The 25,246-nt window shown below is 42.0% G+C and overlaps 1 protein-coding gene across 4 annotated transcripts in view; it reads right to left on the reverse strand.

The window, feature by feature from the left end:
• LOC112215547 (phospholipid phosphatase-related protein type 5) overlaps positions 1-25,246 on the reverse strand; it is a 103,300-nt gene that overhangs the window by 52,459 nt on the left and 25,595 nt on the right. For 2 of the 4 annotated variants that reach the window (XM_024374650.2, XM_024374648.2), the window contains exon 3: positions 14,331-14,519. In XM_024374650.2, the coding sequence (XP_024230418.1) occupies positions 14,331-14,519 (189 nt within the window). Of the gene's footprint in view, positions 1-14,330; positions 15,045-25,246 lie in introns of those variants that run through there. The other 2 variants (XM_024374651.2, XM_024374649.2) reach the window with 2 other exon arrangements.

Raw genomic sequence — 25,246 nt, forward strand, 5'->3', positions numbered from 1 at the left:
AGCCAGTTTACTGGCTAATGTTAGTATTCAGCTAACCACGGTTGGTGGTCATCAGCTATCCTTTAGCTCAAAAAGCTATCACCAGTTTTGTACAACGCGACTCAGATCAGAGCATACCGGACCTATTTCTCTCCATATCCCCGGATTTCTACCGCAAGCTCTGGACATTTACACCTGGATCTTGCAGCTAGCTAGCTGCTATCTGAGTGAATATTGGCTTACGTCGGTCCCGGGGGCAAACATTAATTATTCCGGAGCTAGCCAGCTGAAGAGTTCCATCAGCCACTCCTGGGCTACAATCACCTATCCGGACCCGTTTTACTGCCGACGCGGAGCCCCAAGGGGCCTATCACGACTGGACTTCCGACGTTATATCTGCCCGTGGGAGTTATCCAACTGGCCCCTCCGTCGCGACATTACCAGAACGCCCATCTGTGGCCCGCTAATCGTTAGCTGTCTTATCGGCTGCTATCTGAATAGGTCTATCGGACAATTTTCTTGGGTCACTATAACTATATCTATTTTGCCAATTGGATTGGTCCCCTCTACCACACGGAACCCCACGGATCTACCGATGGAAACGCACAAGGTGGCTAAAAACAGACCTCCTCCGTCTTCTGCTAGCTTGCTACCCATGGCCCGGCTATCTTTCTGAATCGCCATGACCCCAACCAACCTCACTACTCACTGGACCCTGATCACTCGGCTAAGCATGCCTCTCCTTAATGTCAATATGCCTTGTCCATTGCTGTTCTGGTTAGTGTTTATTGGCTTATTTCACTGTAGAGCCTCTAGCCCTGCTCATTATACCTTATCCAACCTTTCAGTTCCACCACCCACACATGCGATGACATCACCTGGTATCCAAACAATTTGAACTTCTACTTTGAAAAATCCACCTCTCTAAAAACAAGTCTCTCACCGTTGCCGCCTGCTATAGACCACCCTCTGCCCCCAGCTGTGCTCTGGACAGCATATGTGAACTGATTGCCCCCCATCTATCTTCAGAGCTCGTGCTGCTAGGTGACCTAAACTGGAACATGCTTAACACCCCAGCCATCCTACAATTTAAGCTTGATGCCCTCAATCTCACACAAATGATCAATGAACCTACCAGGTACCACCCCAAAGCCGTAAACACGGGCACCCTCATAGATATCATCCTAACCAACTTGCCCTCTAAATACACCTCTGCTGTTTTCAACCAAGATCTCAGCGATCACTGCCTCATTGCCTGCATCCGTAATGGGTCAGCGGTCAAGCGACCTCCACTCATCACTGTCAAACGCTCCCTGAAACACTTCAGCGAGCAGGCCTTTCTACTCTACCTGGCCCGGGTATCCTGGAAGGATATTGACCTCATCCCGTCAGTAGAGGATGCCTGTTTTTTTATTTTAAATGCCTTCCTCACCATTTTAAATAAGCATGCCCCATTCAAGAAATTTAGAACCAGGAACAGATATAGCCCTTGGTTCTGCATTAGCATCGAACAGCCCCCTGTGATATGCAATAACAATTTACACAGGCAGTTAGAAAAGCCAAGGCTATATTTATCAAGCAGAAATTTGCTTCCTGCAACACAAACTAAAAAAAGTTCTGGTATACCGTAAAGTCCATGGAGAATAAGAACACCTCCGAGCTGCCCACTGCACTGAAGATAGGAAACTCTGTCACCACCGATAAATCCACTATAATTGAGAATTTCAATAAGCATTTCTCTACGGCTAGCCATGCTTTCCATCTGGCTACCCCTAACCCCGGTCAACAGCACTGTACCCCCCACAGCAACTCTCCCAAGCCTTCCCCATTTCTCCTTCTCCCAAATCCAGTCAGCTGATGTTCTGAAAGAGCTGCAAAATCTGGACCCTTACAAATCAGCCGGGCTAGACAATCTGGACCTTTTCTTTCTAAAAATTATTTTCCTGAAATTGTTGCAACCCCTATTATTAGCCTGTTCAACCTCTCATTCGTGTCGTCTGAGATTCCCAATGATTGGAAAGCAGCTGCGGTCATCCCCCTCTTCAAAGGGGGGACATTCTTGACCCAAACTGCTACAGACCTATATCTATCCTAACCTGCCTTTCAAAGGTCTTCGAAAGCCAAGTCAACAAACAGATTACTGACCATTTCGAATCCCACCGCACCTTCTACGATATGCAATCTGGTTTCAGAGCTGGTCCTCATCGGCAGACTCGATTGGTTTGGTTTCTCAAATGATTGCCTCGCCTGGTTCACCAACTACTTCTCTGATAGAGTTCAGTGTGTCAAATCAGAGGAACTGTTGTCCGGGGCTTTGGCAGTCTCTATGGCGGTGCCACAGGGTTCAATTCTTGGGCCGACTCTCTACTCTGTATACATCAATGATGTCGCTCTTGCTGCTGGTGAGTCTCTGATCCACCTCTACGCATACGACACCATTCTGTATACTTCTGGCCCTTCTTTGGACACTGTGTTAACAACCCTCCAGACGAGCTTCAATGCCATACAACTCTCCTTCCGTGGCCTCCAACTACTCTTAAATACAAGTAAAACCAAATGCATGCTCTTCAACCGGTCACTGCCTGCACCTGCCCGCACATCCAGCATCACTACTCTGGACAGTTCTGACTTAGAATATGTAGACAACTACAAATACCTAGGTGTCTGGTGAGACTGTAAACTCTCCTTCCAGACTCACATCAAACATCTCCAATCCAAAGTTAAATCTAGAATTGGCTACCTATTTCGCAACAAAGCATCCTTCACTCATGCTGCCAAACATACCCTCGTAAAACTGATCATCCTACCAATCCTCGACTTTGGCGATGTCATTTACTAAATAGCCTCCAATACCCTACTCAATAAATTGGATGCAGTCTATCACAGTGCCATCCGTTTTGTCACCAAAGCCCCATATACTACCCACCACTGCGACCTGTACGCTCTCGTTGGCTGGCCCTCGCTTCATACTCGTCGCCAAACCCACAGGCTCCAGGTCATCTACAAGACCCTGCTAGGTAAAGTCCCCCCTTATCTCAGCTCGCTGGTCCCCATAGCAGCACCCACATGTAGCACGCACTCCAGCAGGTATATCTCTCTGGTCACCCCCAAAACCAATTCTTCCTTTGGCCGCCTCTCCTTCCAGTTCTCTGCTGCCAATGATTGGAATGAACTACAAAAATCTCTGGAAACACTTATCTCCCTCACTAGCTTTGAGCACCAGCTGTTAGAGCAGCTCACAGATCACTGCACCTGTTGATAGCCCATCTATAATATAGCCTACCTCTTCCCCTACTGTATTTATTTATTTATTTATATATTTTGCTCCTTTGCACCCCATTATTTCTATTTCTACTTCGCACATTCTTCCACTGCAAATCTACCATTCCAGTGTTTTACTTGCTATATTGTATTTACTTCGCCACCATGGCCTTTTTTTTGCCTTTACCTCCCTTATCTCACCTCATTTGCTCACATCGTATATAGACTTATTTTTCTACTGTATTATTGACTGTATGTTTGTTTTACTCCATGTGTAACTCTGTGTTGTTGTATGTGTCTAACTGCTTTGCTTTATCTTGGCCAGGTCGCAATTGTAAATGAGAACTTCTTCTCAACTTGCCTACCTGAAAGGTAAAGGTGAAATAAAAAATAAAAAAATAAAATAAAGCCTAATATCGCACAAGCCATTTAACAAAGATCTGAATCCTGTAGGTGACTCGCAGATGTGCAAGATCAGATATAGGCCTACCTCTCGTTGGTCAGCGCACAAAGATGCGCACAGCGTGCAGTTTGAATAATCTCAGCATGCAAAATGACGATTAGATCAAAGATTGTCAACACAGTCACATGGTCAGTTTGACACTGAAGGAGAGGACGCATCAGTTGTCACAAAAGATGAGAAGCATTTTCAGAAATGAAGTAAGAAAGTAATATGAGCAAAACATTTTAGTGAACTGGCGATTCGTAACATTTGAATCGATTTTCTGACATATGCATGCTACATTTGGATATATTTTGGGTTCCGCAGACACACATATCTTAAACATTTGAACAGGGGATAATGCATATCAGTAAATTGTTAGATCCCTAGTAGATGGGTTTGCAGTGTTTGGTTTGCTAACATTGTAGTCCTATTTAAAAATGTATAAATTGGGAACATCACTTTTTAAATAGATATAAATACATTTCCAGTCTATTTCGGTAGACTTCCAGCCATTGTGCTACTGCTAATTAGCAATGGACCGCAAAACTACACTACCTTCAAACTGCACACAGAGACATAAAAATGGAATCCATGAATTTATCTGACTTTAGGTAAGTAGAAAAAGTGCTTGATTTCAAAAATCTCACACTGTCCCTTTAAATCTGCAACCTTGTGGCTCCAAAGACCACACACGCAGACATGCGCACACACAGGTTTCTAGGTTGCTGTTTCTGCTTCACTGGCCACACAGATGCAGCAGGACCTGTCAGGGAGTCCAGGACTGAATGGGCCGCCGGGCCGCCAGGGAGTGAAAGGGTTCAACACCGGAGCTTAGGGTTGTACTGTTTCCCCCCTAGCACAGGTGCTGCTGCCATGAGTGATTTATTTAACACTACTCTGGTGCAGGGAGAGAGTGAGGGAGAGAGGGACAGAGAAAAAGAAAGAAAGAAAGAAAGAAAGAAAGAAAGAAAGAAAGAAAGAAAGAAAGAAAGAAAGAAAGAAAGAAAGAAAGAAAGAAAGAAAGAAAGAAAGAAAGAAAGAAAGAAAGAAAGAAGGAGGAGGAAAAAGCTAAGGCCTGCTGTATCAGGTCCCAGTTGAGAATACAGTGATAAAGAGCCTTCATCCTCCTCCTCCTGCTCCTCCTCCTCCTCTCAGGGGAACAAAACAGCCCGGGGTATTACTGAGTCCTAGCACTACCAGAATCGGTTACATCTAGGTTACACACATTGTATTGCTCTCGAGACCAACTACGCCACCTAATCAACATTCTTTATGTGCTTCACTGTCTCATGTTTATTTTGTTTGCTTCAAAATATCTCTTTAAGGGTGTATAGTAAAGAATCTGATTAATGAGGATAGAAAATACTATGCTACAGCAGCATAGCTATTTCATTGACTATACTACACAGTATTATTACTACACTGTAATCCTTGTGACCTGAACTGGTATCAACGAGACCTGGGTTGAAATACATGTATTTGTTATTTAAATACATTTTTCTGTATATTTGAGTCTTTTCAAATTCAAGGCCCAAAACAAGTACTTTAACTTGAGTATTTGAATGTTTGTTTTGTAAAAAAAAAATGTTTTTAAATAGTTGACCAAAATTGTATTTGAAAGTATTTTAAAATACTTATTTGAAATACTATTTTCAAATACATGGGTTAAATGCATTGGAGTGTATTTGAGTCAGTGTATTTGAGTATTTTCAAATACGTTCCAATTTTATTTCCAAATGCATTAGACTATTTAACTACTTGTTTTTTTACAAAGGTTGTCTGAATACTTGTTTTGAAATGTATTGAAAAGTAATTGAAATACCTGAAATAGTATTTGAACCCTGGTCTGATATTAACCACCTTTGGACAGTTGGATAGTTTTATCCAATGGTATTGAATCATTGCTATCTGTTATCTACTTAACAATCTGTCATCATCAAGGCAATAACATCCACTGCCTACAACAGGCATTAAAAAGCACACATGAAGTAAAAATTGTCACATCTTTGAAATAATGTAGAGTTTGGTTTGATCCTAGCATTTATTCTATTTATTCAGTCATGGCAAAAAAATATTGGCACCCTTGCTCTTTGTTCAAATAATGCAACATTTCTTCCAGAAAACTGTTGAAATTAAAACATATTTTGGTATCCATGTATGTATGTCTTTGGTTTGCAGTTGAACAAGACAAGCAAATCTGAATAATTTACTAAATGTTAGCTTAATCCTTGTTCGAATGGTGTAGAAAGCACTTTCATCAACTGCCACATAGATTCAAGTTGACCTTCAGACGCAAAGTACGACAGTTTCAACTCGCACCATCCGTGGTCAACTCAATGAAAGGGGGTTATACGGTAGGGGACCCTTGGGGGACCCCACTGCTGAGAGAGAGACATAATAAAAGCAGACTGCAATTGGCAAAAACACACCGGAACATGAGAAAATCATTCTGGGAGAATGTCCTGTGGACAGATAAGAACAAATTAGAGCTTTTTAGTAAAGCACACCATCTCTATGTTTACCAAATACAAAATTAAGCTTTCAAAGAAAATGACACCTTCCCTACAGTCAAACATGGAGGTTCCGTGATGTTTTAGGTTTACTTTGCTGCCTCTGACACTGGGTGCCTTGAACGTGTGCATGGCATCATGAAATCAGGAGAATACCAAAGCACTTTGGAGCGCAATGTCAGACCCAGTGTCAGAAATCTGGATCTCCGTTGAAGGTCATGGGTCTTCCAGCAGGACAATGACCCCAAACAAACTTCAAAAAGCACCCAGGTATGATTCAAGATAAAACGCTGGACTGTTCTGAAGTGGCCAGCAATGAGACTAGATTTAAATCCCATTAAAAACTTATGAAGAGATCTGAAAACAGCAATTGGGAGAAGGCACCCTTTAAATCTGGGAGAACTGGAGGAGTTCGCACAAGAAGTGTGGTCCAAACTGCCAGTACAGAGGTTCAGGAAGCTCATCGATGGCTATAGGAAGCGCTTGATCACAGTTATTTTGACAAAAGGCTGTGCTACCAAATATTAAGTCTAGCATGTCAATAATTTTGTGAATGCCATTTCGATTTATTTTCTGATTAAATGGATATACTAAGTTCTGAATTAAAAACAAAATTAAAAAATATATTTTTGGTCATGACTGTACTTACTGTCCTGTTTATGGCTGTTACGGTGACCGTATTACCGCCACGCGGGCGGTCACGAGTCACGACGGCAGGCGATTCCACGTGATCGTTTAGTCACGGTAATTAGGCCTTTCCAAGCTCTGATGCTGCTGATGGTCATTGGTAGTCTACCAAACTTGCTAACTGCCTGGTACTCCGGACTCTATTGTTCCTCTAATCACTCTGACATCACTGCAAATGTAACCAAAAATCTAATCAAACACTTCATGAGAGCCTATGAGCTCATGTTGCGCAACATTTATATAGGATAGGCAATTGCGTGAGAAAACAGAGTGATGGCCTCTATTAAAAAGAGCAGGATCCTATAAGCTTTCTATGGGCTAGGCCTACTGTATTTATTTCTCAACTTTCCTAATATTAAGCACATTGCTTCTCTTTACAACAGGAGTATAACCAACCTATCTGGTTGGCATGAAAATGAACCACGTGAAAAGCGTCCTCTGTTCACTATTTAAGGGCATAGAAGACATGTATTTTTTCCCGTGGCCCCTGTTTCGAGACAGGTGCATGTTAACGGTCAATTCTAAATCAAAACAAATCTCACACATATATTATTTAATATATGTAAATACAAGATTAAATCAAGAACAGTGACAATATTAGCCTATTACTTGTGAATGATATATTATCACTTGTGAATGATACCCAAATCATAGTCGCACACATCATGTAGCCTAGCCCATAGACACATCACTAGGGATGAGCCCCCTGCCATCCAGAACCTCTATACCAGGCGGGGTCAGAGGAAGGCCTATTGTCAAAGACTCCAGCCACCCAAGTCACAGACTGTTCTCCCTGCTACTGAAATGGAAAGTGGTACCAGAGGGCCAAGTCTGGGACCAAAAGGCTCCCAAACAGCTTCAACCCCCAAGCCATAATATTGCTTAACAGTTAATCAAGTGGCTAGCCTGACTATTTTCATTGACCCCTTTTTACATGCACTGGCTGTCTTTCACCGGCTCTATGAACACTCACTGAACTCACACTATAACATATACTCCACTGCCACTCCAACACACACACATACACACACACTACATGCACCGCTCATACACACAAAACACACATGCATATTGACGCCACACATACACTCACACATAGACACACTTTCACACTCTTTCACACTTTCACACTTCCCAAACACTGCTGCTACTCTGTTTATTTTCTATCCTGATTGCCAAGTCACTTTTACCCCTACCTACATGTATATATTACCTCAACTACCTCGTACCCCTGCACATTGACTCGGAACTGGTACTCCTTGCATATAATCTCGTTATTGTTATTTTATTGTGTTACTATTTCCTTTAAAAAAATTGCAAATGTTTCTTAATGTTTAACTCTGCATTGTTGTGAAAGGGCTTGTAAGTAAGCATTTCACAGTAAAGTTTACACCTGTTGTATTCGGCGGATGTTATTTGATTTGATTTCTTTGCTAAGCATTGGAAGCCTGGCCTGGCCTGAAAACATCCCTGGTCTTTGTGGGTGAATCTGTGCTTGAAATTCACTGCTCGACGGAGGGACCTTACAGATAATTGCATGTGTGGGGTACAGAGATCAGGAAGTCATTATAAAATGAATGTGGAAAAAGTCAAGGGGTGTGAATACTTTCTGAAGGCACTGCACATAACACTTATAACTTATAGGGGACTTAGTATGTAGTACATATACCTGGCTGATAGAACTGAAACCAGACATTATGTTGTAGAGCAGCTTATCTTCATTTAATGATACTTCTCTGAGTTAAATTGGCTTCATGCTAAGATATGACACAAACTGCATTGCTCTCCCTGTCACAATCACAATACCACTTCTTATTCCGTAACCACAGTGCCTATAGCTTAAATTACAGTCAAAAGCAATTCCAGTATGTTACAGTCTCTAAGTAATATGAGGACAGCAGTTAAACTAGTTAGTGTGGCTGTCTGTGTCTGCTTAGACTGACATTACTAAGCTGTTTTATGGCGTTTTGCTCAGCTGGCGTTCTATGTTTTGCTGATGTGATGTGAATGTATTTATTTCCTGGTTGGTGTTCGGCCTGGCCCTGAATCGATACTGTCTTTAACACTATCAAACTGACCCTTGTGCTGTGTGTGTGTGTGTGTGTGTGTGTGTGTGTGTGTGTGTGTGTGTGTGTGTGTGTGTGTGTGTGTGTGCGTGCACTACCATTGATGTGGAATCCAATACTAACATTGCCCCATGCTGATGCAGAGGTGTATGTACTGTAGTTTAACACACACACACAAACACACAAACACACACACAGCTGTGAGCTGAGATGCAGATGGGTAACGGTCACTTTGCTGCCCCGTCCCAGTAACATCACTTAGCATCGCATCACCTTGACGTGGGAGCGCGACCGCCACGGCCTAACAGGCCACCCACGTCTCCATCTAGACTTCCTTCTCAGCGCTAACACACACACACACATAAACAAACACACACACACTACTGTTCCCTTAGCGACCTAGGCCATTTGTCCCAGTTTCCCTGTGACTTCTAAAGCCTGTCAGGTCCAGGGTGAAAGGAGAGCAAAATGGTGTTTGTTTAACCAGCCTTCGCTCTGATGGCTTAAGAGGCCAGTATGACTCAATATGTCTTCATGTAGACCTGAAGTAGTACACCCGGTGTGACCAATTTGTACATTGTATCCTAATACGTTTGGCACTGAGAGGCTAAGTCACTGGCTGGACGAAGGATATTTGAAGTTGTCCATGCAGTCAGTCAGGCAGTCAGACAGTCAGGCAGGCAGGCAGGCTTCGAGGCAGCCATCAGTCCAACTGTATTCCATATTGATGAGCCAGATCCATCACATTGGAGGTTATTAGTGAGGTTTATTGAAGTGTTTCATATGAGGAATTTATATATACTCTGAATATTAATCCTTTGAAAGTTAGCTAGCTAGCTGTGGGTGTTGTTGCTCCTTGCTCTTGGGCTAAGTCCCCTCCCCCCATCCCTCTCTTTCTCCCTCTCATTACTTTTTAAGCACATCACCACCACACATCACCACCACACAATGATATCTCATAGCCCTAAGCTAAACCATTGTGTGCCCTGAAATGCTAATCACATGTTCTTCAACGAAGATGGAGATTTGCATATTGGTCATAAATAAAAGATTGCGGTTGAGATTGAGCGTAAGTTTTTTTTAAACTACAACCAAACCCCAGGGGTTGATAGGACTTGAAGCAGAAGAGAATCACTGATCGGCTTTGGAAGAAAAATGAGAATGATTTATTTATTTTCAGTGGCCAACAGCCAACCTACATACCATGATACTCATCAATCCACTCATCAATCCACCATCAAACTGAAATTATGAGCTATGAAGAAGGAGATACCATTGCCCTACATACCAAATACGCGTAACTCAAAGCATTCAATGCGGGCTAAATCAACAACTAGAACAGTAGTACTCTCTTTGAATGAGAAAACTTTGATCAGATTTTGAGCAGAAATTGCAGAATGTGTCAATCAGACGGTAGGAATAAGCACAAGGCAGACTGCTCTGTATCTCTACCTTACATTACTCATGCTGTCTCGTTAAGTTGGTGTCAAGAAGCGAGCACTGTTTTAAAGACATTCACCCCCCACTCAGCTATGCTCTGCTAACAAACCTCACTACAAATTTCACCACTTCTATTCATGTGGTCAGAAGTTCTGTGTAAACTGTGTCTGAGATCAAACTTTTGCAGTGTAGGGAGAATGCAGTATTTATTAGTGGCTGTGCTATCGTGTCTGTAGAAATACAGTATCTTACACTGTGTTGCACCTCTGGACACATAAGTAGAATAACAAGTACAAGTTTAATTAAAACTTAACTGCAACAGGTCTAGTGCTGCAGACATTTGTTTAATACCATGTGCACTATGTACCATGATGTAGTGTTCCAGGCTAAAGCACGACTGGATTTAAACTTACCCCAGACTTCAATAGCCAATATGCAGTGTTGGCTAAACTGCAATCAATCACTTTTCTCATCAGTTTATCCGCTGAATGTCATTAAATTAGGCACTAACAATGGGTGTGTGTGTGTGTGTGTGCGTATGTGTGTGTGTGCACATGCATGTGTTGTTTTCTTTTGTTTAGAATCGACCACAATGCTCGTGGTCATGTTTTTTTTTGTCTAATTCAAAAGCGCAAACATTCTCTAATCCCATGTAAAGACATTAATCAAACATGGATTATAAACTCTTAATAGTCACATTCCAATATATGATCCACACACACCATACTCATAAAATCTTATAACCTGATACTTCTAATCTAAACGATAAGAGTATTTACATCTTAATGTGGTTTACATGTCTGGGTGATAATCAAACAAATGGATCATTTTAAAACGTTAATATTTCTGGGGGATTTTGATTATGTCAAATGGCAGTGGACCAATTTCTTAATTCAAAAGATCAATTTAAAGGGATATTGTATGTAGGATTATGCATGGTAGACGTAACAAATATAGCGCACTGCAACTGCCCTGCTCAATCTATGCTGTGTCCCAAAAGGCAACCTAATCCCTTTGTAGTGTACTGCTTTTTATCCCAAATGGTCCCTGGTCAGAACTAGTGCACTGCATAGGGAATAAGGTGGCAAGAAAGTCTGCAGCATATACAGTTTCAGTGTCTACCTGCTGTACATACCAATTACAATATATAGGCAACCCCACGTCTATTAAACTTCAGTACACCTTCTGCCGACCAATCAGAATCCTCTGGTTTTACTTCCACTGTAAATCCAATAAGACATTTCTGAGCAGCACATTTTAAGGAGGCAGTATCTTCTCTGCCAACACTACTTTGTAATAGATCCCCCACACACACGCACGCATGCACACACACACACACACACACACACACACACACACACACACACACACACACACACACACACACACACACACACACACACACACACACACACACACACACACACACACACACACACACACACACACACTCTATGTGGCAGCAAGAGAGGTTTTCATCCAGCCTGGGATGGAACTGAATGTGTGAATCTGCTTAGGTCATCATCCGTCTTACAGACACTTTCAGTCAGTTGGCTTAGTGTGTGTGTGTGTGCATCATGAGTACGTGTGTGTACCTGTTACCACAAAATCCCATATTCGGTCAGTGCTATCTCAAATAACGACTAGATTTTCAACATAGAATATATGAAAAAAACGTTTTTAGTATAATACAATTGTATATTTTAGATAACCTCAACATAAGTGAGCTGTGAGCACATCATGTTGTTCATGAGCATCACAGTTACACTACAACACTGACATAATCATATGTCTCAACACCATCCTCCACATAACAAAGAGTAAAAAATGTCAGACAAATGGAAAATATAGCGGATGGGATCTGAAATATTTAAATAAAAGCACAATGCATCTGAATGCATTGGACTGGAGACGCCCCAAATCAAAACATAACATGAAAGAAGAGTCACTTACAACCACACTCTATCCAACGGGGAATCCTGACAAGCAGCAACCTCTAAAATATGCCAGTGAGTCTCCAAAGTGATAACCTCTTTCAGGAATAGGGAACAACCACAGCATTGTAGGCTAGAGGGAATGTCCCCTAAGAGCATCCTGTCAATCAAATACTTGTCATCTGCAGAGGCATGAATGTCATCATGCATGGAGAACAGTGGCCAGAAACCATATTGGGTTTGGCTTGCAGAAAGAACCATCCTTCTTCATTTTCAACACTTTTCAAATAGAGAAACTTGACACCCAACACCTTATAATCAAGACTTGAGGTGATGCTCTAAAGCATTATTAAACCTTGTTATTAAATAGATTACAAATTGTGATCATTAGCCTGAGACACAATCCTTCATCAAATATCTGGGATGGTGAGAGTCAAGCATAGGGTGCCATACTTGGGGTGGCAGGTAGCCTAGTGGTTAGAGTGTTGGGTCAGTAACCGAAAGGTTGCTATATCGAATCCCCGAGCTGACAAGGCAAGAATCTGTCGTTCCGCCTGTGAACAAGGCAGTTAACCCACTGTTCCTAGGCCGTAATTGTAAATAAGAATTTGTTCTTAACTGACTTGCCTAGTTAAATAAAGGTTACTTTTTTAAAATTAGGTATAGTCTACAGAATTATCATGGTTATACCTGATGTATTAGCCTGCATTCTGCAGTGCTTTGAAGGAGAGGGTTTCTGTCATAGAGCCTGCAATATTATCTATGGTTTCTATATTAGGTTCCTGACTGTTCTGGAAGTGTGTGGGATGCAGCATGTGGGTGTTGTTATTTGTCTATGCAAGAAAAGTCAGGTATAGGTGTCAAAAAAAGGAAGAAATCTGTGAACAGTCAGTACTAAGCATGCCTATACTGTATAAAAATAACTGGACTTTAGCCATAGCCTGACCTATTACTGGAAAATCTACAGTCAGTGGTGTTTTTTAAGAAGAAAGTATCACTAGAACTATATCACCTATTGATTAAAACACTCAAACGCAACTCTGGACCTAGAAGCCAGTTCCACTGTGTTTTGTCATTGTTCCCCTCTAACCAGGGACTGATTTAGACCTGGGACACCAGATGGTGGCAATTAATTATCAGGTAGAAAAGAAAACCAACAGGCTCCGGCCTTCGTAAGAGTTGAATACTCCTGGACTAGAACACCCTTGCCATAGACCACAGACCTATGCAGGGTCTAAAATGGCACCCTATTCCCGTGCACCACTTTACACTTGAGCCCTCTGGTCAAAACAAAAGCAGTGCACTATATAGGGAATAGGGTGACATCTGGGGCGCACAATACTGTCTGTAAAAGTGCAGAAGCTCCATGTTGACAGCTTGAATGGAATGAGGACATAATCTCGTTAATGAAACCATAAAATAGAACAGGACATTGTAATAAAGCCTGTCTGGCATCAAAGACGGCATGGCCCCCAAGGTGGTATAATTGAGCCTAGGGAAACGTTAATCATATGTAGGCACCTAAATCTGTTTGAGTATTATTGCCCCCTATACATGTGTGTTGTGCCACCACTGATGTAAGACTTCTAGCCTTGTGCTGACGTTATAACTCATTTGCATGTTTGATCCAGGCCTTTATGTATCTATGAATTAATCGATCCTGATTTAAAGATACAGAGTACAGTTTCTTGAGGGCCAGTAACATGAAATACCAGTCTGAAGCAACTTGTATAAGCTACAGTAATTGCTTGCTATGGCAAGTCGAGACAGGAATCAATTGCTGTCTGCAAGTGTTGTGATTTATATTCTAAGCACAGTCTATTTTCATCGATTGCATTATGCAAGTTAATTTCCAATAGACAAGCAAATTAAACAATTGTAACTGAAATTAGCCAATGAACGATAACCTCTGGTAGATTTTTTTCCCGAAAAATGTTTTAACACTATAAATCTGGAGCCTATTCAAATATACCCACATCATAGAAATAGTGAATATAGACAAACTCACCACAAGTGTTGGGACCCCTGCCACGAGCGCATACAGTAGAGCGGGAGGGATCGCGCTGGACTCCTCCGGTCCGAGGTACGGCTTCGCGTAGGCATTGTCATAGCAGAAGAACCCTTGGACGTGCACGTTAAACGTGTCCGTGTACTCGAAGTAGTATGCCAGCATGACCGTCCCCGCCATGATCACCAGCTGAAAATAAAGCATGTTCGTCAAAGGAAGAGAAAGGAACATTTAACAATCCACTTGACTGAGGAGAGAAAGCCCCGCCACCTCTGTTTTCATTCCGCCTTCTTCGCCCCTAGCCTAGCGCAGCAGCTTGACCATAGCACCTGTCAGCCACACATTTCTCCTACTGCCACTAATGCTCGTTATAAGGCATTGCTGAATGGTGATGTTCACAGAGCCGTGTTCTGTCACCCCGGGTTGGTCACTGGAACCGGAATGAACGAGATAGAGATGAAAATGTGTGGATTGAAGGGAGCGCACGCGTGGGTCTCTGTGTTTGTGCGCAGCAGCAGCCGCGCCGCTATTCACCGTGGGCAGCAAATGATGGAAAGAGGAGTGACAACGCACGCCCGTTGCTGCTTTTCATCTCTCCTTTCAGCACCCGCAGTGAATGACTCTGAGCAACTTGTTGGAGCTTTAGATTCGCCTCCAAGTCATCTTCACCGCAGTCAGAGTCGTGCGTCAGCTTTAGTGCCCTTTGGAGAGATACGCACCATTCCTATTCATTTTCATTATGCGAACGCCCGCATGTGTCCTAAAGACTCCAACAACAGAACACGGTAATCAAAGCTGACGTCAACCACATCAGTCTACTCTACACTCTTGTCCATGCAGTTCAGATATCTATATTATTGTAATTTTGTTGGAAGTACTTGAAGAGATATGCAAACAACATTCATATTCAATTCGATTTTATGCACGTGTTTTCCAAAGACTCCATCAAATTATTAATCAAAGCTGATGTTAACGACTGTTCTGTTGTTGGAGTCTTTAGATTCGCATAATGACAATTAATAGGAATTGGCCAGTGTTGATTTTTTTTTCAGGAGTTAAATTCACTCTGTAAGATTGAAATTAAGACTCAGTGTTGTAAAATAACCCCCAGTGTTGGTGTTAATAACCAGAGTTATTCTTTTACATTGTGGTTCATAAAACAGTCCCATCAAATCCAAGCCTGTCATTATCATATTTCCCAGCATGCTCGACTGCGGGTTTATTTTTTAGGATTTATTTTCATATCTGTTTTTGCATGTACATTAGTCAATCAATCAATCTTATGCTACACAGAGATAAAGAGCAAAAATGTTTGTAAACTAATCCAATCAGTTAGTTCGATTTATTACATCCATTACTGAAATGGTTGTTCCAGTTTAAAGGGGTTTAGGTAGTCTACTTTACCGATCTTGAAAGTCATTCTGAATGCGGGTTGCGGGATAATACAAATTCCAAAGATTGGACACCCTAACACTACCTGGATTCCAATAGGAATTACACATCACTTTGCAATCCAGTATAAAGTGATATGCAGACCTGATGTGGCCGTTTCACCGCTGAGTTAGGATAAACTAGGCTAACAAAGTCCTTATGATCAGTATGTAATGTATAGTGTATTGTCATAGTTTAATTTTAATTCTAAGACTTACCTAGGACCTTTTAAAATTAAGGTTTTTAACAACCATGTCTGTGCCACTAACAAATACAGCCATGGGCGGAAACTCCACAATTCACAAAAAAAGTAATCCTGGGAAATATGCAAATTTGGCTTTACTCCATAAGCCATTCCATTATATTTCACTCCAGAGTAGAGTGAAATACTAATTCGTTCACTCCAGTGTATTGTGAATTTCACACAGCCTGTGTACAGTTTCTATTCTGTATAGGGTTACAGAAACACTGTCTAAATGTTAACATTTTTGAAAGTGTGAAATTCACTCTGTTGAGAGTGGATGCATATACGCACTGCAAAAGTGTTGAAATGAAAACTACAGCGAGTTAGTTTAACACTTCCGATTTTCCTGTGTAGTCAAGACAACATTTTGACCAGTATCATAATGCCGTGGGATGCCGAGAAATGTATCTCTTCTGTCTATTCTATTCTATTCTACAGTCATGGCATATGAGTCAATGAGGACAAACACATCAAACACTTAGACACTCCATCCATGGTTCAAATGGTACCATTCAGTTTGGGTGTAATTACGGAAACATCTAACTATCAAAGGTACACAGAGATGGAGAGATGTTAAAAGATCCAGTTTAAAGCAGGACTACGACAGATCTGTTCTCTAGCTGTCTGTATTGTCTGGATCAGGGGAGGGAAAGGCTGTGTGCCATGGTGATTATAGTGCCATCAAGGCCAATTTATATCCTTTACCATTAATCAGCCTAACACAGATTTTACAGTCTCAAAGAAACAGACATTTCTGAATGTGCTCAAACTTTGAGGCTATTTTATGGCTAAGCCTCATGGGCAAAAAATGTGGGGCCAATCTTTCATTTTTATTTACTATTTTTAAAGGTTTTAGCCTTTCCAATATTCACCCATTATTCCAGATGTACCAATGTGCATTACAGATCAGGGGTATTTTTGTCCGAATCAAACTCTCCACGGGAGGCCAGACAATATGTGCCAGGCGATTCACAGTGGCCCATTACTTGAGCCGCATCATCGCACCGCTGCCACGGATCCAATCATGCGGAAGGATCTACAAATCTGTCCAATTACTGATCGGGACAGCACATGTCAGCTCTGAGGCACTGAGGTGTCGTGTTTACGAAAAGCACCATCTGAGGGCCACAGTCCATCTGTCACTCCAGAGATGTGAGTGAAGTGTTTTTGTTCCAATGTTGATTTCCTGCTAAGTTGGGAGGTCTAAGGTCACAATAAATCCTGTATAAAATGGGGTAAAGATAGAGTAGGACATTTAGTTGTTAAAAATCCTTAAGAGTCTATTGATGCACCCGTGCGTCAATCTAAGTGACAAAATAAATAAAAATCCCCATTAAAAATCCATCAATGTAAGCTAGATATCATGCTATTTGCATGACCTGCGTCTCAATCCACAGCATCCGCCCGTGGCGGCCTTCCGCATCTGTGTTGGAAAGTGACCGAGCTACAGCGATGTTTGTCAGACCATGAGACATCCCGGAAATGGGTCTTCTCACGAAAACATCTGTCGATTCCTAACTATTAGGAACCACTCTATGGAAAGGGGAGACTCTCACGAACACGGTGGTGTTCTCCGTTTTGCTCTATGACCCTCACAGGTGTCACTGGACTCATCTGAAGGTAACCTGTACAATCAAATAGAAGTATGGAGGTAGTTTTGTACGGAAGAGTATTAGGTTCAAGTAGTGAGTGACGGGTGGTGGTACTTGGGCTTATTATTTTTTGCACGATAGTACTTTAAAAAGTGACAATATTTTGAAAATAAAGTCTAAATTACATTTTGAGAATTAAGTGGCATTATTTCTAGAAAAAAAACAGAATATTTAGAGAAAAAAGTCAACATTTTATTTATAGAATAGTCAACATTTTATTTAGAGAATGAAATCTCAGTTATATTTCAAGATAAACGTAAGGGAAGTGCATGTCTCCCTGACTACCTTCTGCTGTGCACGCCCGCCACCGTTGAAATGCCTGCAGTTAGATGACCTGGTGAAACTATGCTTCAGAATTGGCTTTAGTAACAAGGAAATTATTTCTCTTTTAGCACATAATAATATTTTCAGAAGGAGGAACCGTGGTTACATACTGTACATAGGTAGAGATGGCCGGGTTGTGTGTGTATGTGTATGCAGGTGTGTGTGTGTGTGGGCAGTAAAAAGTATGGACAAAACAAACAAATGGCCATCAATCTAATGATCTAAAACACTCATTCAAACAAGCTTCACTATTCACTCACGCTTATCAATCTAATTATCTAATAACTCACTCGCACACTCGCACGCACGCACGCACAACAACACACACCAAGTTTCCCCTTGGTGTGTGTTTTCCCCCTGGCAATTTCAAACTATAGTCATACACTATTTTAACAACCATGGTGTGTTATGAGCACAAACAAAGGCCACGTACTGTAGGTTACATGACCACACCCAATAAAAGGAGAGGAGAGGCAACTCAGGGGAGACTCCTGCATGCGCAAACTAGCAAATCTGAGGCACTTTGATTATATGATTATGATGGTCATAATGCTTCTTCACAGTGTCATTAAGTGTATTTTCTTAGTCAAAGTAAAGTGACACAGGAGGGTCATAATGCTTCTTGACAGTGTCATAAAGTGTATTTTCTACAAGTTGTTTCAAATATAATGAAAAACAAACAGGACTTTAAAGAGTGAATTACAACAGCAACAAAGGACTTAAGAAACAAACTTTCAAATGAAAGGAAACTTCTTGGCAGGGAAAAAATACATTTAAATAAATGTGGGTATTGACACTCTTATGTCCATGTCATAACCAGCCATAAAATAATGCAATATATGTTACAAGAGGTGTAAATATATAGGTCTTGACAGTGTGATGACAATATTATGACAGTTTATGTCAGCTGTAATGACATACTACGACATGGTTATGAACGTGTCATAATGTGTTATGGGTGTCAAGTAAAGTGTTCCCGAAAATATTAATGGATGGATTCTCTTTCTTTATAGAAATATAGGTGTGATATTATTAGATAACTATTAGATAAATAATGATAGTCTATATACAGTTGAAGTTGGAAGTTTACATACACTTAGGTTGGAGTCATTAAAACTTGTTTTTCAACCACTACACATATTTCTTGTTAACAAATTATAGTTTTGGCAAGTCAGTTAGGACATCTACTTTGTGCATGACACAAGTAATTTTTCCAACAATTGTTACAGACAGATTATTTCACTTATAATTCACTGTATCACAATTCCAGTGGGTTTACATACACTAAGTTGACTTTGCCTTTAAACAGCTTGGAAAATTCCAGAAAATTATGTCATGGCTTTAGAAGCTTCTGATAGGCTAACTGATATCATTTGAGTCAATTGGAGGTGTACCTGTGGATGTATTTCAAAGCCTACTTTCAAACTCAGTGCCTCTTTAATTGACATCATGAAAATAAAAATAAATCAGCCAAGAACTCAGAAAAACAATTGTAGACCTCCACAAGTCTGGTTCATCCTTGGAAGCAATTTCCAAATACCTGAAGGTACCACGTTCATCTGTACAAACAATAGTAAGTATAAACACCATGGGACCACGCAGTGTCATACTGCTCAGGAAGGAGACGCGTTCTTTCTCCTAGAGACTTTGGTGCGAAAAGTGCAAATAAATCCCAGAACAACAGCAAAGGACCTTGTGAAGATGCTGGAGGAAACAGGTATAAAAGTATCTATATCCACAGTAAAACGAGTCCTATATTGACATAACCTGAAAGGCCGCTCAGCAAGGAAGAAGCCACTGCTCCAAAACCGCCATTAAAAAGCCAGACTACGGTTTACAACTGCACATTGGGACAAAGATCGTACTTTCTGGAGAAATGTCCTCTAGTCTGATGAAACAAAAATAGAAGTGTTTGGTCATAATGACCATCGCTATGTTTGGAGGAAAAAGGGGGAGGCTTGCAAGCCGAAGAACACCATCCCAACCGTGAAGCACAGGGGTGGCAGCATTATGTTGTGGGGGTGCTTTGCTGCAGGAGGAACTGGTGCACTTCACAAAATAGATGGCATCATGAGGCAGGAAAATTATGTGGATATATTGAAGCAACATCTCAAGACATCAGTCAGGAAGTTAAAGCTTGGTCGCAAATGGATCTTCCAAATGGACAATGACAACAGTCAAAGTATTGGAGTGGCCATCACCTCAATCCCATAGAAAATTTGTGGGCAGAACTGAAAAAGGGTGTGCGAGCAAGGAGGCCTACAAACTTGACTCAGTTACACCAGCTCTGTCAGGAGGAATGGGCCAAAATTCACCCAACTTATTGTGGGAAGCTTGTGCAAGGCTACCCGAAACATTTAACCCAAGTTAAACAATTTAAAGGCAATGCTACCAAATACTAATTGAGTGCATGTAAACTTCTGACCCACTGGGAATGTGATGAAAGAAATAAAAGCTGAAATACATCCTTCTCTTGTCACGTACTGACCTTAGTTCCTTTGTTATGTCTTTGTTTTAGTATGGTCAGGGTGTGAGTTGGGTGGGTTTGTCTATGTTCCGTTTTCTATGTTGTGTTTTGCGTTTGGCCTAGTATGGTTCTCAATCACAGGCGGTGTCGTTAGTTGTCTCTGATTGAGAATCATACTTAGGTAGCCTTTTCCCACTTGTGTTTCGTTGGTGTTTATTTTCTGTGTCTGTGTGTTCCACACGGAACTGTTTCGGTTGGTTCTTTCACGTGTCGTTTATTGTTTTGTTTCAGTGTTCACTTGTTTTAATAAAGAGCATGAACACGTACCACGCTGCGCATTGGTCCTCCAATCCTTACTACTCCTCCTCATCGGAGGAGGACAGACGTTACAGAAACACCCACCACCAAAGGACCAAGCAGGGTGGTAACGGGCAGCAGCAGCGATCTCAGGACTCCTGGACATGGGAGGAGATTCTGGACGGCAAGGGACCCTGGGCACAGGCTGGAGAATATCGCCGCCCCAAGGCTGAGCTGGAGGCAGCGAAAGCTGAGAGGCGGTGGTATGAGGAGGCAGCACGGCAGCCCAGCTGGAAGCCCGAGAGGCAGCCCCAAAAATGTATTGGGGGGCACACGGGGAGTGTGGCAAAGTCAGGTAGGAGACCTGCGCCAGCTCCCCGTGCTTACCGTGGAGAGAGATGGACCGGGCAGGCACCGTGTTATGCCGTGAGGTGCACGGTGTCCCCAGTGCGCAGGCATAGCCCGGTGCGGTACATAGCAGCGCCTCGTATCGGCCCGGGCTAGGTTGGGCATCGAGCCAGGTGCCATGAAGCCGGCTCAGCGCATCTGGTCTCCAGTGCGTCTCTTCGGGCCGGGGTACATGGCACCAGCCCTACGCATGGTGTCCCCGTTTCGCGAGCACAACCCAGTGCGGGCTATTCCACCTCGCCGCACTAGCCTGGCTACGGGGAGCATTCAGCCAGGTAGGGTTGGGCAAGCTCGGTGCTCGAGACCTCCAGTGCGCCTTCACGGTCCGGTCTATCCGGAGCCACCTCCAGGCACCAGCCCTCCGGTGGCAGACCCCCACACCAGGCTGCCAGAGCCGTCCGTCAGCCAGGAGCTGCCGGAATCGCCAGTCACTCCGGTGCTGCAGGAGTCTCCCGCATGTCCGGTGCTGCCGGAATCTCCTGTCCATTCGGGACCCAATGCTAGGGTGTGAGTTGGGTGGGTTTGTCTATGTTCCGTTTTCTATGTTGTGTTTTGCATTTGGCCTGGTATGGTTCTCAATTATAGGCAGGTGTCGTTAGTTGTCTCTGATTGAGAATCACACTTAGGTAGCCTTTTCCCACTTGTGTTTCGTGGGTGTTTATTTTCTGTTCACACGGAACTGTTTCGGTTGGTTATTTCACGTGTTTATTGTTTTGTTTCAGTGTTCGCTTGTTTTAATAAAGAGCATGAACACGTACCACGCTGCGCATTGGTCCTCCGATCCTTACTACTCCTCCATCGGAGGAGGACAGCCGTTACATCTTTCTACTATTATTCTGACATTTCAAATTCTTAAAATAAAGTGGTGATCCTAACTGACCTAAAATAGGGAATTTTGACTAGAATGTCAGGAATTGTGAAAAACGGAGTTTAGAAGTATTTGGCTGAGGTGTATGTAAACTTACGACTTCAATTGTAGGCTATAAATAAATAATCACTGATCTGGCATGACTTGGTTGATAGCCTAGAGTAATACTGTATCTCCTTTCACAATCCATCTATTGGTGATGTCTTCAAGGATAGGTGGAATGAAGGATGCATAGGTTATCCCACAACAGGGGCATCGTCTTCATCATAGGCAATTTGTCTCAGCTACACCGCTAACATAGGCTACCACTTACGCACCTTATAGAGGCTAGAGGCTAGACCGGTTGGCTGTTAGATTATAGTAATGGAAGGTTGCCTCCCGAATGGCTCAGCAGTCTAAGGCACTAAGGCGCCAATGCAACCTGGGGTTCGATCCTGTGACCGGGAGCCCCATGGGGCGGCGCGCAATTGGCTCAGCGTTGTCCGGGTCAGGGAAGGGTTGGCCAGGGGGATTTCCTTGGCTCATCTCGCTCTAGCGACTCCTTGTGGCGGTCAGGTCCCCAATTATTATGTGCCAAAAGAGAAAGGATTTCCTTGTTACTAAAGACAATTCTAAAGTATAATTTCACCAGGTCATCTAACTGCAGGCCTTTCAACTGTGGCGCACACAATGACAGTTAACCAAATCATCTAACTGTAGACATTTCAACGATGGTGCGTATAGCGACAGTTAACCAAATCCCCTACTTTAATCTAGAAATATAACTGCCACTTTATTATCAAAATATTTCTACTTTATTCTCCAAATATTGCCACTTTTTAAAAGTGCTATCCCTCAAAAAATAATATTCCAAGTACCACAACCCATCGCTGTTACATTTTCTTCCTTTCACTTCTCATCATAGTTTTGTGCCAAGAAAAATAAGGGGTTAAAATACAGTGGGGCAAAAGAGTATTTAGTCAGCCACCAATTGTGCAAGTTCTCCCACTTAAAAAGATGAGAGAGGCCTGTAATTTTCATAATAGGTACACTTCAACTATGACAGACAAAATGAGAAAAAAATCCAGAAAATCACATTGTAGGATTTTTAATGAATGTATTTGCAAATTATGGTGGAAAATAAGTATTTGGTCAATAACAAAGATTTATCTCAACACTTTGTTATATACCCTTTGTTGGCAATGACAGAGGTCAAACGTTTTCTGTAAGTCTTCACAAGGTTTTCACACACTGTTGCTGGTATTTTGGACCATTCCTCCATGCAGATCTCCTCTAGAGCCGATCGCTGCAGCTGTACATAGTCTATTGGTAAATAGCCCACCCATTTTCACCTACCTCATCCCCATACTGTTTTTATTTATTTACTTTTCTGCTCTTTTGCACACCAATATCTCTACCTGTACATGACCATCTGATCATTTATCACTCCAGTGTTAATCTGCAAAATTGTAATTATTCGCCTACCTCCTCATGCCTTTTGCACACATTGTATATAGACTCCCCCCCTTTGTTTTCTACTGTGTTATTGACTTGTTAATTGTTTATTCCATGTGTAACTCTATGTTGTCTGCTCACACTGCTATGCTTTATCTTGGCCAGGTCGCAGTTGCAAATGAGAACTTGTTCTCAACTAGCCTACCTGGTTAAATAAAGGTGAAATAAAAAATTAAAAAATAGAGCAGTGATGTTTTGGGGCTGTTGCTGGGCAACACGGACTTTCAACTCCCTCCAAAGATTTTCTATGGGGTTGAGATCTGGAGACTGGCTAGGCCACTCCAGGACCTTGAAATGCTTCTTACGAAGCCACTCCTTCATTGCCCGGGGGGTGTTTGGGATCATTTTCATGCTGAAAGACCCAGCCACGTTTCATCTTCAATGCCCTTGCTGATGTTAGGCTTTGTTACTTTGGTCCCAGCTCTCTACAGGTCATTCACTAGGTCCCCCTGTGTGGTTCTGGGATTTTTGCTCACCGTTCTTGTGATCATTTTGACCCCACGGCGTGAGATCTTACGTGGAGCCCCAGATCGAGGGAGATTATCAGTGGTCTTGTATGTCTTCCATTTCCTAATAATTGCTCCCACAGTTGATTTCTTCAAACCAAGCTGCTTACCTATTGCAGATTCAGTCTTCCCAGCCTGGTGCAGGTCTACAATTTTGTTTCTGGTGTCCTTTGACAGCTCTTTGGTCTTGGCCATAGTGGAGTTTGAAGTGTGACTGTTTGAGGTTGTGGACAGGTGTCTTTTATACTGATAACAAGTTCCAACAGGTGCCATTAATACAGGTAACGAGTGGAGGACAGAGGAGCCTCTTAAAGAAGAAGTTACAGGTCTGTGAGAGCCAGAAATCTTGCTTGTAGGTGACCAAATATACGTATTTTCCACCATAATTTACAAATAAATTCATAAAAAATCCTACAATGTGATTTTCTGGATTTTTGTTCCTCAATTTGTCTGTCATAGTTGAAGTTTACCTATGATGAAAATTACAGACCTCTCTCATATTTTTAAGTGGGAGAACTTGCACAATTGGTGGCTGACTAAATACTTTTTTGCCCCACTGTATATGTCCGAAAAACGACAATATTTTCTGAGCTTTCTTATATCTCCTAGATATAGGACAGACACTTCAAAACATTATTCCTTATGATGTTTTGCCATTTATGAATGTGTTATTCCATGCGTTTCTCTGGGCTATAACAGTAAAAGGCTAATTAAATACAAATTCAATGGCTGAGACTTTTTGAGGTTTTAAGCCTCATGATTTTAACACTATTTTCAGATGACATATTACTGTATTATTACCTGTTTGTTAGTTTGTTTGTTTATTTGTTGTAATGTATTCTAATATATTCCACTGTTCATAAGCAGGAACTAAATCGATAGTGTTCATCTCTCACAGACATCCAGCTGTTGGAATTACATTAACCCCGTAAAACAGCAATTCATTACAGTGTGTGTGTGTGCGTTTGTGTGTTTGTGTCTGTGTGTGTGTTGATCTGACTAATTTGGCTTCCACAGCCATGGCACCTGTCAGCATCCGTTAAGGATGTGGCAGGACTAATGATAAGTACCACGCAGTTGTCTGTCTGTCGTTTGCATTATTGGGCCTGTCATGCTATACAGTAAGTTTGGGTCTCTGTCTGTTACTCACACTGTGATTCCAAGCAGACACCTGGAGAGAAAGGCATCTGATTCCATAACCTGGGGATAGTCAATTGACATCACT

This window comes from Oncorhynchus tshawytscha, linkage group LG16, assembly GCF_018296145.1.
Source record: "Oncorhynchus tshawytscha isolate Ot180627B linkage group LG16, Otsh_v2.0, whole genome shotgun sequence".
Classification (NCBI taxonomy): domain Eukaryota; kingdom Metazoa; phylum Chordata; class Actinopteri; order Salmoniformes; family Salmonidae; genus Oncorhynchus; species Oncorhynchus tshawytscha.